Source organism: Argiope bruennichi, chromosome 11 (assembly GCF_947563725.1).
Source record: "Argiope bruennichi chromosome 11, qqArgBrue1.1, whole genome shotgun sequence".
Lineage (NCBI taxonomy): Eukaryota > Metazoa > Arthropoda > Arachnida > Araneae > Araneidae > Argiope > Argiope bruennichi.
In genome coordinates this window covers 6954537-6972237 of record NC_079161.1, presented here as the reverse complement: position 1 = coordinate 6972237, position 17701 = coordinate 6954537, and the positions used below count along the sequence as shown (strand labels likewise).

At 26.9% G+C, this 17701-nt stretch overlaps 1 protein-coding gene across 1 annotated transcript in view; it reads left to right on the top strand.

Moving 5' to 3' along the window:
• Positions 1-17174, top strand: part of LOC129957466 (nuclear cap-binding protein subunit 1-like) — a 38894-nt gene extending 21720 nt beyond the window's left edge. Inside the window, exons 15-24 of the mRNA XM_056069780.1 lie at positions 1176-1313; positions 4457-4560; positions 5514-5633; positions 5876-5975; positions 6655-6748; positions 9005-9108; positions 10849-10951; positions 12980-13120; positions 13754-13867; positions 16987-17174. Coding sequence (XP_055925755.1) covers positions 1176-1313; positions 4457-4560; positions 5514-5633; positions 5876-5975; positions 6655-6748; positions 9005-9108; positions 10849-10951; positions 12980-13120; positions 13754-13867; positions 16987-17100 — 1132 coding nt within the window. The 3' untranslated portion in view covers positions 17101-17174. The remainder of the gene's footprint in view (positions 1-1175; positions 1314-4456; positions 4561-5513; positions 5634-5875; positions 5976-6654; positions 6749-9004; positions 9109-10848; positions 10952-12979; positions 13121-13753; positions 13868-16986) is intronic.
• Positions 17175-17701: the final 527 nt, after the last annotated feature.

Genomic DNA, 17701 nt, shown 5'->3' with positions numbered 1-17701 from the left:
ATCATATGGATAGCAGGCCATTAAGCTGTCACCAGCTTGCTTTGCCTCTGAACAATAGTGACAACTTACTAGCATTTAAACTATGCTGGAGGATATTTCCCAAGAATTAGTTTTCTCTTGCATTTAATACTTTAATGAATGAACACTCTAAATCGGAGATTCCCAATCTTTTAAACATTGAGACCCACTTTTTAGAATCCCTATCTATAGAAATGCATTTCATTCTCAATACATTGAATTTTTTCATTGACTAACAGCACAATTCTTACCAAAAGAGAGTTTGTGCCAAAAGAAAATTGTATGAGGGGGGGGAATGTTAATTATTAAATATAATTTTAAAAAAAATTATTCTAAAATGCAACTCGCTGCAGATTTTAAACCTATATCAAATTCAAGATCTTGCCTTGATCCATAGAAATTGACTTGCACCCTGCAATTTATTATAATACTAATGTATCATATATCCCAAGCTCAATTTCTCTTCAATGTTCTCCACTTGTAAGTCTAATTACAAGTAAGTATTAATTGTGAATATCTGCTTGATTATAAAATTGCTCCTGGGATTTTAAAAATTCTTTCTATACAGTGAAATTTCAGAACATTATGTAGAAAAATATTACACAATAAATTTTCTGAATCCATCCATCATTTGTTTTCTTCTACAAAACTGCTATTTGCTTGATATAAGATTGCTCCTGGGATTTTAAAAATTCTTTCTATACAGTGAAATTTCAGAACATTATGTAGAAAAATATTACACAATAAATTTTCTGAATCCATCCATCATTTGTTTTCTTCTTCAAAACTTTCTTTCTGCATATTGTTTTAATTTTCACCCACTTCTTTCCATCATTTTGCTCTTTTTCCTGTATGTGTTTAATTACTTCTTCATCAAGAAAAATTGAGGAAGAAAAAAAAAAAAAATTAAAGTCTATACCCATTTAAAACTGAATTAACCTGTAATGTATTATTAATTTTATATGTCTGAATTTGAAATTGGAATTTATATCTTTAAAAATTCTTTTGTTTTTAAATTATCAACTGGTTATTATGGAAGCTTTTAATATACATTTTTGCATCAGCAGAATAATAAAAGAAATCTGCTGAAAGCTTATGAATTATCATACATTTACTACACTATTTTTTTATTAGTTGATTTTTATTTGTGTATTTAGATTTGCAAGTTGGTTTGCGTACCATTTAAGTAACTTTCAATTCCGATGGAATTGGGATGATTGGAGTGACTGCATCAGTCTGGATCCTTTGCATCCAAGGCCAGTTTTTATCCGAGAAACTCTTGCCAAATGCATGAGGTACCTATCTCCTTTTCTTTGTGTTCTAGTAGATTTTTTTAAAAAGAAACACTTACTAAATTATAGTATTTTCTTTCAACTTAAAAAAAAAAAAAAGATTTTTAATTGCATAAAAATTTGTTGAAATCAATGAACGAATCTAAGCACAAGGAATGAATTTTAATCAGCCCCAGCAGTTGGAGAAAATATTGTTATGCCTTAGAAACCAATCTGAAATGATCTTCAAAATATGTGGGACATGTTATTCATATAGCTTTTGTCAGAGTGATTTTCTGTATGGCATTGCTCCATACTTTCAGAGTGTTCTATTTAAGTGTTTTCTGGTCTTAATGTATATAGTTTAATGTGTGATGAACATTCAACCAATCCTTGAAACAAGACAGAATGGAGAATGGAAACTTTAAAAATTAAAAATATCATTAGTGATATTTGAAAATTTTAAAGCTGTAATGAATATTTAAATTAATTTTAAATGTTTTTGATTCTAGAATAATGAGAAAATAAGTACGAATGTATTTTTGGAACCTACTTGATTAATTAGGATAGATTATTGATTATTATTATTTTTTTTTTTACATTTAAGCGTTAGGAGAAATGCAGTTATTGGATTTCTATTTATAGAAATTGCTAAAAACCATAGTAAAGTAGCATTAAATACTGAATTTTTTTTTTTCTTGTTTGACCGAACAGAAATATATTTTTATTTAACAATGTTTCTTCACAATATAAAAGAATTTTAAATATAAAAAAAAGTAATATATAATTTTTTTCAATTGTCATATTTACTATTAGACCATTCTTCATCGTCTGTCATTTGTATAGCTGCTATAATCTCCCTTTTAATTGTTCGGTTTTCTGAAATAAAAAAGACAATTATAATGAATGTATGGAAATAAGGTATACAGTATATCTATATACAACAATGCTACTTACTTGTATTTTTTTTTTTTATTGCTTCTGAAATTTTGAAGCTATTACTTCCAAAACAGATTATGTAATGCGATCCTCATCAAGCTTGTGAAATTCAAAAGAATTTTTTTCTTTTTAATTTTCACCCATTTCTATCTGGTTTTAAGTTACTTTGAAACTTTATATTTGCATTTCCCAAACACACATAATGTATTTTGTTTTGAAAAACTGATGATGCCATTTGGATTCACATGGTGTAAATTTGATGCATTATAATTTTGCAAACTTTTTATAAAGGTTTGCCTTTATTTATTGTGTTAGAAGTAGTGCAGAACTTTTCAAACTTTACTGTATTAATACTGGATTACTATTAAAATCATAAATTTCACAAACATATTATTCAAATATATCAAATGTTTCATATCTTATGCCTGTCACATGGCAACTCCAAGATTGATTTTTTTTTTTTTTCAAGATTTCAGAAGGTCTTTAAATTTTTTCAAAAAAAAAAAAAAAATGTTCACAACATGTGAGGGCATGAAAATCTAATGAACTTGAAACAAATTGTTGGATTTCTATTCACATCTGGGTAACATGTATTTGCATAGCACTCAATAGGGACAAGGCCCTATATGATCAGCCAGATTTTCCATTTCTTACTTGCATAGCGTGTAAGCACAAGTGCCTAGAATTTTTAATGTTCTAAAGTATCTGTTCAGAACTTTTTATTGCTCTTGGGTTATAACATGAAAATTCTTATTGTTCTCGTAAATTGCAAGCACTCGCAAAAAAAAAAAAAAAAAAGAGTGCGATTCTATTTTAACAGAACTAAACAAACTTTTTGAATGATATGATTTGCTATTCCAATTGAATTTTAGTAATTTAAAATATCTAAAAATCTAAATGACAAATTTTTTCCAAATATAGAAAAAGTCAAAGATTTTATCAAGAGTTGTGGAAATTAATTAAGATTTTATTGATACAGTCCTATGACCAGATCATAAATGAAAAGAGTTTTCTTGATTAAAAATAGTGAGATTGAAACACTTAAAGAAGAAATATATATTGTAAAACATTTGGTTTTAACTGGATTGGAAAAAACAAATAATAAGGGAGAATTTTTAAAACACTTGAGTATGCAGAAAAATACCTTCTTTAAATATGTAAAAAAAAAAAAAAAATTAATGGACAAATGACAGTCTGAAAATTATAAAATATATTAGCAAACGCAGATAAACTAAACTGCAGATAAAAATAAATAATTGAAAATCATAAAGGACAAAAATTAAAGAGAATTTTTAAGGTTTAAAAATTTGAAATATTTTAATAGCACACAGTTTCCAGTTCATTTGTTTTAAGTGTAAAAGATTTCTTGAATTGTATTTGTCTCTCACTTTTCTCTTCATTTTGCTATGCACTGGTCAAAATTAAGAAATATTTATGGAATTAATAATTTTTAATGACTTTTGTTTCATCTAAATTGCGAAGGCAGAACTCTTAAATGATTTGCATGAAATTAGCATCTGTTAATTGCTTTTTGTTACTAATGTTAAAAGCACTTGTATTGTGATCACAAAACCCTTTGAGCTGTAAGTTTTAGCTGAGATGAATATATTAAATCTTAGAGTTCTTTTTTTAAGCATTTAGAAGTAGAAAGCCAGAACATAATCATGCATTTAAAAATTAATTGTAAAAATATTTTAATTATATTGATATTTCTATATCTAAAGTATGTCATTTTATGGTCTTTGAATTTCGAAAATTTAACTAAATAAAATAGAAAAGCCTCTGAATCTTTTCTTCAATAAGAGTGAGAACCTTTTGTTTCTATTTTGAATATTTGATAATTTACATTTATCATTAAATGATCATTTGATAGCATTTCAGGGTATATTTGGTAAATTTTTGTATGGTTAAATTTAATTTTTCTGCTGTCATTTAATTAAATTTTAATTATTTGTTAGCCATTTTTGTGAATTTATGAATATTACTTTTGAAAGTATATGCATATTTCTCTAAATGTTTAATAACTTTTGTTTTTAATATGATGATGCAAATGTGAATTTTACAATATAGAAAGAAGTCTCTTTTAAATCAAAAGGGGGAGGGGAGATGCTGAATGACATTGCTTTTATTTTTTACTCATTTTCTGAATGCATATTAAATTTTTTTAAAAAAAATCTTGCTTTCATATTTTGAACTATTTTATTTCTGTATTTTATTTTACTTCCTAGGCTTTCCTATCATCAGAGAATTGTGGATTTAATGCCAGAAGGTTTTTCCAATTTGCTTCCTCTGAAACCAATAAGTTTATCCAAATATGAACAAGAAGGAGCAGGTGAAAAGGATTTTTTTTTTTTCAGTAAAAATATATTTGTTTTAAATATAAATCCACAATATTCATACAGCGAGTCTTTTAAGAAAAGCAATAGTTCTATTACATTTAAGCCTCAAATCTGGCCATAACTACTGATTTTGACTACCTTCAGGTATTAGAGAGTTAGAATGATATATAATATTCAGTTTCATTCAGATTCTTTGAAAACTCATCGGATTATCATGGATTAAGATTTCTGTGACACTTTATGATTACAAACTATATGATAAACATTTCGGTGCACCCTCCAGCTGATATATATAGCAAGTATTGGCATGAAACCTGCCAGTAGTTTTTTCTAAACCATTAGTTAGCATGCAACCACTTTTTTCTGATTGGTGCAGATACCTAGAAAAAGGAGCCTGCATGGGGGGAGGGAGTCAGTTAATAAAAGTTTAGTTAAAATTTCTTGTAGTACTAGCGCCATTATTGCATCTTTGACATTGCTGTCATGTAGTATCGGCTACTGCAGAGAAATTCTCTCCGAGATTTTGGTTTGAAATTTCAGGTGTACACAATATACAAATATTATTTTATTTATCTTTACTAACCTATGAATATATAATAATTCATCACTGAATAAAATTGACCGACTATTTTGCCTTTAAATTTATGCAAAACTATTATTCAATATATTGTGTATTTTTAATGCTAAGAGAAAAAAAAATTGTTTAAAATGTCCCAAATGAGATGTTAAAAATATGAATATGCTTGTATTAAGGCTGAAGCTCCCTTGACTAGACGCAGTTATTTTAGGTGACTCTTTTTAGGAAAGAAAAAATTTTTATTTTATTTTATTATGTTATTTTATTTAAATCTTTAGCTTTAATTGCATGTTTAAATTTCCTTTCAAATAAATGGATTGCAAATAATGGAAAAGGGTATAATATTCTGACTGTATTTATTTCTTGCAGAAGCCTTACCAGGAACTGTTGCTGCTCAGCAGTTATTGGGGGCATTGAAAGAACGCTGTACAGCAGAAGAAGCTTTGTTAGTGATAAAAGATTTACCAAATCCTTTACAGGAAGACGATGGTAAATTTAATTCAAGATGCTTTAAAAGAAATGTTCTGAACTTAAGTAATCTTAAAGTTGCTTTTAGAAGACTATTCATAGAAATAGTTGCATGCCCATGTATTATGAAAATACTTTCATTTCAAATTAATTGAGCTCTTTAATTTAATATTTTGTATTTATTTGTATTAGGTATTTTTGAGTAAGAATGGAGATAATATCATTTTGATTAAATAATATATATCTTATTATTATTATTTCAGTTGAGCCTACACATAACCCTTTGAAGATAGACGTTTTTGTGCAGACTTTGCTCAAATATGCTGATAAATCTTTTTCTCATGCATTTGCAGCTGTAGCAAAGTAAGTTTAAATCCATTTTAATACTTACTGTATTAGGAATGTATCTTCTACTTTTCAGAAAAGTTACTGTATAAATTAATTTAATTAAATAGCAGTTTTAATTATATCTTATTTTAACTTTCAAAAATTTTTCAAATGCATTTTGTTATGCTGAATTTTGAACATGTAGAAATCATTATTTGATAATCTGTATTAACTCATCTTTTTGTGATTGATATTTTTTAGCTATTGAGAAGTCTTTCTTCATATATGATTAGATTATTGAAGTAAATACTGAATTCAAAATTGTTACTTATGATCATTCACTCTATAAAAGCAAATAAAATGTTCGCAATATATATATATATTACTAATATTTATTGATTTTTTTATATATTATACGGTTTTTCCAATTACGTTATTGGTTTAGAGATTTTTCGAAATTACTTTATTGGTTTTTTTGAGAATTTTCAGGCATATAGTATAAAATTATTCATAAAGGTTCTGAATATTATGTTTTCAAAATAATAATTTAAAAAAATGTTTGAAATCTATCTTTTATTTTTCCAATTCATGCAGCTGATGAAACATTCACATTTTTATATTTTGCTGTTGGCTGTTTAATATAATATCATTATTATTAAAATATTACAGTAACAAAACTTTTGTTTATGCTATTTTTTTTTTATTTTTTTTTGAGGTATCATACAGTTCTAAAGGTTTTATCAACTTCAGAAGAAGCCCAGATTTGCATATTAAGAAGCATGTTTGAACTCTGGCATTGTCACCAACAAGTAAATATCAATCTATACCTTTAGCATTTGTTTTTCAAATAAGTATATTCTGATTGGATTTGCTTCTTTTTAATTGTTTTCACATTGTTTAACTTACATTCTCATTGATTTTTTAATGTAAATTCTGCATTAGTACATCTGAGGTAATTTAGACAAAATTTCATTTTTTAGAGCTGTTTCATTATTCTTGTCTGTTCTTTCTATGCTTTGTTCTTTCATTTATTGTTAAATTCTGCTTTTAAGTCTATTCTTTAATATATATGTATATCCAAACATATTGAGAACACAAGTTAATTTATTTTTTGCAAATTTTTAAATCAATAAATGTTTAAAATTTTAAGTGTTTGAATTTCTGTCTTTTTGTTTTAAAATTGCCTAATGAAATCTTCCACTTTGTGTTTTTATAAAAGAATGTGTAAAGCAGCTTAATAGCAATAAATTCTTGATTATTTGTGTATGTGTGTGTATTCAACATCTTAAGAAAGAATATGCTGTATCATGTTTTGATAAAATGCTATTAAAAATGGTGAAAAACATATCAAACTGACATATTAAAAACAGCCTCACTTTTGTAACTCTAGTATAAGAAAATTCCACAACATGTTATCCCATTTATAGAACATGTAACGGTCCTGTGGATGTTGATTCCTCAAACTGGCATATCACAATCTTAAAAGTACCAATAAAACCAAACTACAATCTCACTTTTGCTGCATGCAATGAAACTTCTTGAACATCTTATTAGAATTCTTTTTTGCCCAAATCCAACAGTTTGTTTGTAATCATTTCTCAGTTTAAATAAAAATGTTTCTTCGCTTCACAAAGTATTTCAAGGAAAAGGGCCATCTACCTTCATTCAAGCAGTAAATTCTAGTGTGAATGTTAGTTGAATTTCTGTATAACTCTTCAGTTGCTGTTACACTATATGAACCTCGTATGACTAATAACACAATGCAATGCATCGCTTTTCTGACCATGGAGATCTGCATTATAAATTCCATTTTGACTGACAATATCCAACTGACAAACTTGCCTTACCATTTGATGACTGGTTGATAAACCTATTACAGTAGTAGCCACATATTCAACCTAAAATTGTGCACCTTTGTTAATTCTTTGCAATACAGAATACTGATTTTTTTTTTTTTTTTCCATACAGAATATTTTGTGTTGTCACAATTTTTTAAGCATTTTGTCAATGCCATGGTACGATGTTGGTTTTATTCATGTTTTTCTATCTGTGGAATTCTTGAAAAAGCTACAGTTGCATCATTGTTATTTTGATGGAATAATGTTATGAGAAGAGTCTTATTTTTCAGGTTCAGCATATTTTATAAAACATGAACTGTTCAGTATTAAATGAATGACAGACACTCTATATAAAGTGTTTAAGAATTTTTAAGTTGTGATATCACTGCCACTATATGGTTTGTCAATGATTTGAATAAATTAAATGTCTTTTGTGTTCTTAGAGGAAGTAAAAAATTCAAATTAACTAATCAGTATTGCTTCAGTATTAAAAACAGTCTGAAAAAATTGTCTTGGTTATTGGTATTGCATCTTTCATTGACAAAAGATGCAACAATTTTTTTTATTTGGTTTTTACAGAGTATATCGCATACATTATATGCTGGTGAAGTTATGCTTGATTTTCTAGAGCCTTATTCCCTTTAATGATGACAACCGTGTATCTCTGTGTGCAGACCCCTTGCTATTAATAAAAAAGTGTGTTTAATTCAAAGTCATTTTCATGTTTATTTGTATTTTTGGGCGGAGGGGGAGCATTTGTATTAATTCTCTGTTGAATTTATTTATCTGCAGTTATCGCATCACCCATTTCTATAAATAATCAAACTTATTGTATCATGAATAGGAAAATATTCATGTTTTAGAAAGAAAATAAATTTTTTTTTAAGTATATTGAAATATATTATTATTAAGTATTGTATCAAGTATAAATGAAGTGGTTTATTGAAAATGAATTTATAAATGCTGGCATTTGATTTTAGAACTGTGCCAAATCACATATTGAAATATTAATTTGTTATTAAAAATATTTCTAAATAGAAAATCATTTTGAAAATTAATTGAATCAAGTAATCATTGTAGAAAGTGAAATTTTCTTATTTATATTTATTTGCATTCTTATGAATTTACGGATTCTAAATCAAGACATTTAAAGTCATCATAGCAGTTCAATTTTATCTGTGATAAATTTTTATACTTATATTGCATAAGTTTTTTTTTTCTGTGTAGATGATGGTTGGTTTGGTGACAAAATTCCTGAAGGCCAAAGTTGTAGAATCTTCAGCTGTTGCAAATTGGCTATTTTCTAAAGAAATGGCATCTGAATTTCCAAAGTAAATAATTTTTTTTTTTTAAAGTTAGTATTTTATAGTTGAATCTCTTGGTAAATACTGCATGGGTGAAAAAATGCTAAGTAAGTTGGAAGGTTCTTTCTTCTCTTCAGAATGTAGTAATAGGACTATGTTGTTGTTATTGATGATTCATACCTGCTATGAGAAGTGTGATTATCATTAGCTAACAGACCAAAATTTCTATGCGAGTGTGGATGTGTCCCAATTCCTAGGTATCATTACTCCCTTCAAGTTTACTTTCTCTTATACTCTTTACTTAAATGATTTTCTATCCCATGACAGTAAATGAGGAAAGTTTCCTTAAGAAACTATTGTCAGTTTATTTATCACTTTTTTTTTTGTGAGCAGCAAAAAAAAAAAAAGTTACAACTGTGCTGACTAATAAAGAATAGGCAAAATATACATCCATTATTTTTTTAAAGAGAATTTGAAAATTGTTGTCACATTGAGAATTCTTCAATGGCAAAAAGATGTTGATGTGGCCAATCATCAATTTTTCTTTCAGTGAAATTTGATGGATGTGAGGAAAGCAGAATTTGTACCACAAATGCCGAAGAATCTGTGACTGAAAATAATATGACTGCATCATTGAATATTTTCACAGGGATCACCTAACTGGAGAATTGGTCGTGGTCAGAAAATTTTTGTGGAAATATGAGAAGTTTATTTTAAAACTAGAATTTTTAAGAAAACATTGTAACTTATAATTCTGACGCACACACACACACAAAAATTTTAAAACTTTCTGTTTGAAATCTTCGATTTTTCTGAAATCTATTCTATTTTTCTTATCAAAGGCATGAGCTAGTCAAAGTATGTTTTGATTATTGTAATGTATCTGATTTTTAAAATCAAAGTTTTCAATGACACTTAATTCTCTAGAATAATAATAAATATGTCCCACATTCTCAATCAACATAAGGGAGATTGCAAATTGTTTGTCTTCTCTTCTGTAATTTTGCCGTAAGTTGACATGCTTTATAAAATGTTAGATGCTTAAGTTAGTAAGTTAGATACTTATTAAAAAAATACCTCCATTGATGTTGTTTATATCTCTTCTCTGTATTATTTTATAGTTTCAAAATACATTTGTACAAAATTTTGAATTCTGATAGTTCTTATTTTCTTTGCTGAATTTAAATTATATGGATTGAAAAGTCCTTAATTAGACAATTATAATTTAAAATTTTAACAATGATAAATTTTTTTTATCTCTCCCCCCCCCCCCTTTAAAGAATTTATAGAGTATTTTAATTGTAAATAATTTATATTCATGAATTTCAATGAATGGTTCATTCAGAAATCTTTATTAAAATGAAGTTTTTGAGTACTTTTTTGGAGCTAATTAAAAAATATCAAACTGACCTTATATCAGACACTATAAAAAATGAATTAATCACTGAAAAATGTCAGACGCTATACAAAAATGAATGAATGAGTAACAGTATGATCCATAGAATTCTTTGTGTAATGGGAATACTTTAGACATAATGTTTGGTAAATAAGTACATTTGTATATTGTTTCTGTACATTCAGTAAACTTAAGTGTGAAATCATTAAGTCATACTTAAATCTTTTGTTGTTTCAAAGTTCCTTTGTAATGGAAATTGTGAATCAGTTTTTAGTTTGACTTATAAATAATTCATTGCAAAGAAGTTTTTTAAATGTAATTTTAAAAACAGAGTATTTTGCCATATCTTATAGCTGTTGATCTATTTTTAGATTTTATATCTGGGAAATTTTGCATTTAACTATTAGAGAAATGATCCGTCATGTGACTAAAATCCAAAAGCAAGTTGAAGAATCAAAGAAAAAACTACAAAAGGTAAGGGGAAAAGAAAAAAACCAAAACATATTACTTTTTTTAGTCAGTTGGTGAAATTTTGGTTCTATTGATGAATTTTATATTAGATATTTCTCTTTATGGGACTGTAGTTTAGAAACTGGTCAGTTATGTTCTCAATTGTGTCTCACACTATTTAAATACTTTCAAAATTTAATCATCATTTTTTTGACCCATTAGTTGAGCTTTTTAGTAGTGTATTTGATAAATACAAGATCTTAAAATTCCATTATAATATTGAAAATGAAAATAAATTAAAATCTGAAGAGAAAATAATTAAAATTTTTTTTATCTGGCCTACTTAAATTATTTGTCAGAATTATTACTTCAGAAAAAATAATCTTTAATCATTTCCATTGTCTTTCATTTTCAATTATTCTTAGCTTATTCTAACTCGTACTGACTTACATAGAATTTTGTAAGCTTATTTATGTAATATTGGTTACATTTTGTATATTTTATTGCATTCCTTTTGTATTTTGCAGTTTTCTACCGTTATCTGAAACCTAAACTGCAATATTATTCTTATTTTCATTGCTATCTAATTTGTCCTTTACAATAGGCATTTGAATTAAACTTTTTTTTGATAATTTTGAATTACATTTACTGCATTTCCTCCTTCCCCTTACATGAAATATTTTCTTTGTATAAAATTTGATGCTGTGATTTAAGTATTCTTATATTGGATTTAAATTATTCCTATAGAACAAGAAACATAATTAAATTAAGCATATATTAGTAATAAATAAGTTTATCTGCATAACTCTTATTTAAGCTTTTATTGATTGATGCAGTACTTGGTAAGAAACTAGTTTTATTTTTCAGAAACTAGAATCTCCTTAAAGTTGAAAAAATAAAATTTTACTTCAAAAATAAGATTTTATCCTTAACCTTTAATTCTTATAAATGAACAGATAAAATCAAAATCGGATATATTCAAGAACACTTTTTTATATTAATCTCATTGAAATATTTTTTATGATTTCCAATGGTAAAATTTATTTTAATAAGTTTGGTCTGTTTCTAAATATTTATCAAATGCAAAAATTCCAATCAAATAAATATTCAAGATTAAATCTTTATTTTTATTAAAAGTTAAATTACTATTTTTATTAAAAGCTAGATTTGGTATGCTCTAAAAAACTAAAGAAATGCAAAAAGAAAATAAAACTTTTAAAACAGAATGCTGTTGGCTACTTTTTTAACATAATTTTTCTAAAAAACATGACAACAAGTTTTCTTTTTTGCCAATTGGTTACTTGAAATTCTTGTTAAAGTGTTTTGTTCATTAAATAATTGTATATCTATTATGAAATAGGTGATTTTTCCATTCAGTTTCTGGGATATGTCCATTGTTATGGGGTATGGAGCTGGCACCCATATAGTTTGTTTCCATTTTTATTGTTTGCATTTACGTGAGAATAGCCTTCTCATGGTTAGATTTGGCCTGAAATTTGGGATACATTTGCTGTTTTATTGTAAAGATTCATATATCAAATTTCAGCAAGATAACATTTTTTAATTATAATGTACATAGACAGACATGAATCCATTTTTTAAACCCATGGAGGGTTAAATATGGAAGTTTATTTAAATAGAACCTTTTTATGAGTTGTTTTTGGCATTTGCAAACTTATTTCAGTTTGCATCAGTTATTTCAGTAACTACCGAGGTATCTTTAAATAACTGTTTTTAAAATGCTGAATAATTAATATATTTTATAATATATATTTTTTTATAAATGTCTTGATTTTGATTACTTGTTTTCATTTTTTGTTGGGAAATAAAAATCTATAAATCTTATCACCTGCTACATAATATTATATATAATTGAGAAAAATCAAATCCTCATTTGGTTTAGTTTTCTGGATTGGTAATCTGCTTCATTTAATTAAATTTTAGAAATTGATTGAACTAATAATTAAAAATAAATGCATATTTTCAAACTTTTTTTCGAGTTAAAAAAAGGTGGAAACTTTTCCTTATATTTAAAAAATTTGTCTGTTACAGCAAGATGATGCAATGGAAGAAGATGAGGAGGATGAAGACTCGAACCATGAAAAGCCTTCTGAAGAAATGATCGAAGAGATGGAAGAAAAACTAGACACAACACAGAGTGAACTAAAAAATTTATTCCTCATTATTTTTCAAGTGAGTCTGATAAATTTTGTAGAAATCTTGAATAAAGTAACAATCGATTGTAAGATAACAAAAACAATTTATTGTAAATATGTCATCCAGTCTGATGTAATCAAGTACCTTTTTCAGATGCAAGAACCAACTCTATGAACAATATCTATATTACAATTTGGTATATATTGTTTTTTTTAAATCTAAAATATCTTTCCTACTTAATCTTATTGCAGTCATCAAACAAACTGTATGGGGAAAGATTCAAATATTTTATCACAATGAGAACTTTTTCATGAAGTAAGCCCAATTTTGTCAGTAAGAAGTGTTGGCATTATTTCCTTTTGATTATAACATTATTTCCTAATGTTTGCCGATCTATCATTATGATTTGGCAATTTTTGTTTGAGGTTCAGTTAATGGGAAAGTACTCATAATGGTTTCCTCTTGATAAATGATAACTTATACATATATTTCTTGTAATGTAGAACTTACAAATTTAGTGTTTGTCCATCCTTTTTCGTGCTACTTCTTTTGTTGCAATGCAATTCTAGATATTTCTCTACACTTCAAAAGAATTTATTTAACTTATTATTATAGATATTTTAATTTTTGTTTTGATGTTTGTTGAAAGTTGTGTTTTAATTTTTTTAGAGATTTATCATGTTATTGACAGAACACATTGCAAGATGTGAAGCTGAAGGGATAGATTTTAACAATTTCTGGTTTAAATTGACATTGGGGAGGTTGCAAGAAGTATTTTTTCAGGTAAGCTTGACTTTTATTTTTGGAAAATTAAAAATTTCATTTCAATTAAAAACAAATTGCTGTCTTCATATTTTTGGATGAATTAATATGGTTTGCTAAATTTAAAAATGTTTAATTTATAATAATAACATTTCTCATCAATGTAACCTAATATTTATCACTTAAACAATGGGTGTGAAGTCTGCTGATATGCAAATTTACAATTAATCAGTAATTTTTGTCAAAAGTCACAATTTGTTTTCTTAGTTCCTGTTCTGGTAGAATTTTTAAAGAAAATTTGCAAACATTACTGCACATTTTGCTAAATTGTTTTAAAAAATTGCCATTGATATGCAAGTTTTTCCAAAAACAAAATATTAATTTATTTGAATATTTTACTGTGTTTTTCAAAATAAAATATTGTCCAAAAAGAAATTGTTTTCCTGTTTCCATGGAATGTTTTGCATATTCACATGGCATTTTAAATCATGTATAAGAATTTGTTTCACTTTTTAATATTCAGTTTGATATTTCATTCTTCAAAGATTTCATGTTTATGATTATAATTTTTCTCAGAAAAAAATGGAGTGAATTCATGTGATATCATAAGATGAAAGTTACTTTTTCTTTACTTGATTTTGTTCAGAGATTTCCATCAGTGGAAATCAGCAAGAGTAGTCACCCTGAAACTTTCTTACATACTCTATAATAAAGGGGTTATTCTCTCTCTTTCCTCATGAAAACTGTAAATGCTTTGAGTATTCATTTTCTGTCCAAAGTCCTACACATAAGTGTTTTGTGTTACAAAGATTTTTTTCTTGGATTTTTTTAAAAAAAAATCAAAAGTCTATTAGTAAATAGATGTTTCTTTTTACTTATTAAATGGTGAAATGTTAAAAGAATTGTTAATATTGTTTGTAAATGTGGTTAGCAATGGTGTTCAAACAGTCAGTAGTTCATTTAGATGTGGCTAAATAATATCCACTTAGGAGATTGAACTTTTTTTTTTTAACTAGTAAGTTTTATTTATTCAAAAATTCGCTGTTGAGAAGGGAAACCTACCTGAAATTTTCAGAGTGAGAAACATCTGAAAATGGAACTGGTGTTTAGAGAATACGAATGGTGCTGGATAGATAATGGAAATGGGCAGCAGCTTAATGTTATATGTTGAGAATATTGAAAAGGATAAGATTTCTACACCAAACTCTAAATCATGTAAATTGATTACTAAGTACTGTAAAGATCAGATGCTATCTGTCAAACAGATTTTTCTTGTTAACAGCCAAGATTATCCAACCATGCAACATTCTACTATAGAGACATTCCACTTTTGCCATCTTTGGCATAGGTTATGAAAGAAATGTCCTCTGGCTATTTGAAAACTTTCAGTGTCTTGAAAAATGTTCTTGAAGACATGACTGTAAGTAGAATTTCCAAGTGTGATTTTTCAAACACACATTCATATGTCGGATATGAGCAAAATTAATGTAAAATTGTTTGGAAGATAGAATACTACTGCTGATCAGAAAAAAAAAAAAAAAAAAAAATTAGAAAAACAACTACAAAATATGAAATGCAACTGTCAAAACTTAATATATGCCTTCATTTGTGTAGTTTTGGGAGAGTCCTCTCTCAAATGTGCTTGCCAGGAATTTGAATTTCAATCCATGGAGAATGCCCAAATTACTAAAAACTAATTAGATGGAAGCCAGTTTTTCTGTTTTTGAAAATGACTGCAAGTAAAAGAATGGTTTTGCATTCTGGTTGAATTTATCAACTTTTCAATATATGGAATTCAGTTAATTTTAAGGAATTTAAACTATCCAAAAGTTGAGCTGATAAATTTTTTATGAAGATATTTAGGTGATCAAATCATATCAGAAAATTGTGGGAGGTAATTGAAATCCTGATGATACAATCCCATATCCGGACCATAATTGAGAGGGGATTTCTTCGAAATAAAAAATGCAATAGAGTTGAGAACTTTCAACCATAAAGAAATTTAGATTAGATGCAAAAAAGGTAACTCTAAATATGTCAAAAACATAAACAATAAAAATAATAATATCAAAAGGAAAAGAATAAGAAAATAAAGGAACATATTGCAGATTAACTAAATTATTTAAAATAAAAATTTGAAATCTGATAGAAGTTGAGATCTGACTATAGAAGTCTTTGAATAACGTTGATAAAAGCTGAGAGGATAAAAAAATTTCAGAACCAAATAGTTTTAGGGATTGAGACATATAATAACTTAAAGTGTAATTTTGGTCTCGTACTATTTCCAGTTCTTTTGCTTAAATGTAAATAAAAATTTTTTTGATTTATAACTGTCTGATGCAAAATATTGACCAGAAGTAAGGTTAAAAATTCTTGTCTAATTAACATTTGTAATTTGTTTCAGTTAAAATGTGAAATATTTTTTTTTTTTTTTTGAAGTGAGCAAATGATAGTTTGTATGAAATTAAATCTAGTAGTAGTCATGCAATGTGATTTTGAAACTCACTTTGAACTTTCAAGTTACTAATTATAAGTATAAAAAGTGCACTTTATGCTCTTGATTTAAGTATTAGGAGCAATAAATGACAAAAAAAGACTCATTTTATCATTTATAGTTAAACATTTTTTATTTACATTTACATGTCAGAAATCTGTCATTTTAAAGTTCTTGAGTTTTCTTAAAAAGGTCATTGAATAGTCCTGAAATTTTTTTTTTCTTCAATAAGAATGGAAGCCCTGTAATTAACTGTGTATTACATTTCGTCTTCTGCTTACTTCCATGGAAATTGAGAATTTTGCAGTTGCAGTATATAGGTGTCAGGAATCCCCCCTCCCCCAGTCTGCTTTTAATTAAATTATTTCTAATATTAATTTCAAATCATTTGAATGTCATTTCTTGTTAAAAAAGAATTTATAATCAGACAAGTCTGTAAACCAAAATGATGATTCAATTATTTTAGAACCAGTCTGATTAAAAATGAAATGCTGTCATCACATATATTTTATAGTTTTTCTCCCTCTCAAATTGATAATGTTATAATTTGATTTTAGAACTGTATTTTAAATTTATAATTGATCAATAAAAATTATTTCCAACTTTCCAACAAATATTTATTTTTGTTCATCATTTTCTTTTCCAGCATCACGAACAAGTGTTCAAATATGTGGATACCCTGGAATCTCTGTTGTTCACCAGCGACATCGATCATCACATTCTATCTGTATTTCAGCAGTTCTGTGCTCTGAAAGCATAATGTGATTTGTAGAGAGACATTATTTTTTCTGCTCATCCCCACAAATTGTATTAAATATTTTTCATCTATTTTAACTGAGTCTTTGTTTAATTACGACGGATACAGTCTCGGTTAACTTGGCATTTACAAAAAAAAGAAAATCAAAGAAATGTCTTTGATTGCATATGAAAATTTTTGTTAGAAAACCATGCTGCTGAGAAATGGTATGATTTTACTTGTGATTGGTGCTACTAGCCTTGAAACTCGATATTATTTATAGCTCGTTTAAACTAATTCAGACCACTCTAGTTCAAACAAAAGAACATGAATCCTGTCTCATAAAAAAACTGGCTCCCAGTGGGGCAAGAAATTCCAGGAATTCAATCATTAACCCTGACTAACAGTGAAGGATTAGGTAGTTCTCTACCTCAAACTTGATGATGTTAAACAATGTAATGATCACTCTAAATATGCACATTTTAATAGTTGGTTTTGGACCAGAAGATTTTCATAATATAAAGGGAATGATAACATTAACCACTATCACATTAAGCAGCATCCACTGTTTAAGTAAAAATATCTTATTTTTTGAAAATCTGAATAATCAACTAATTATTCACAT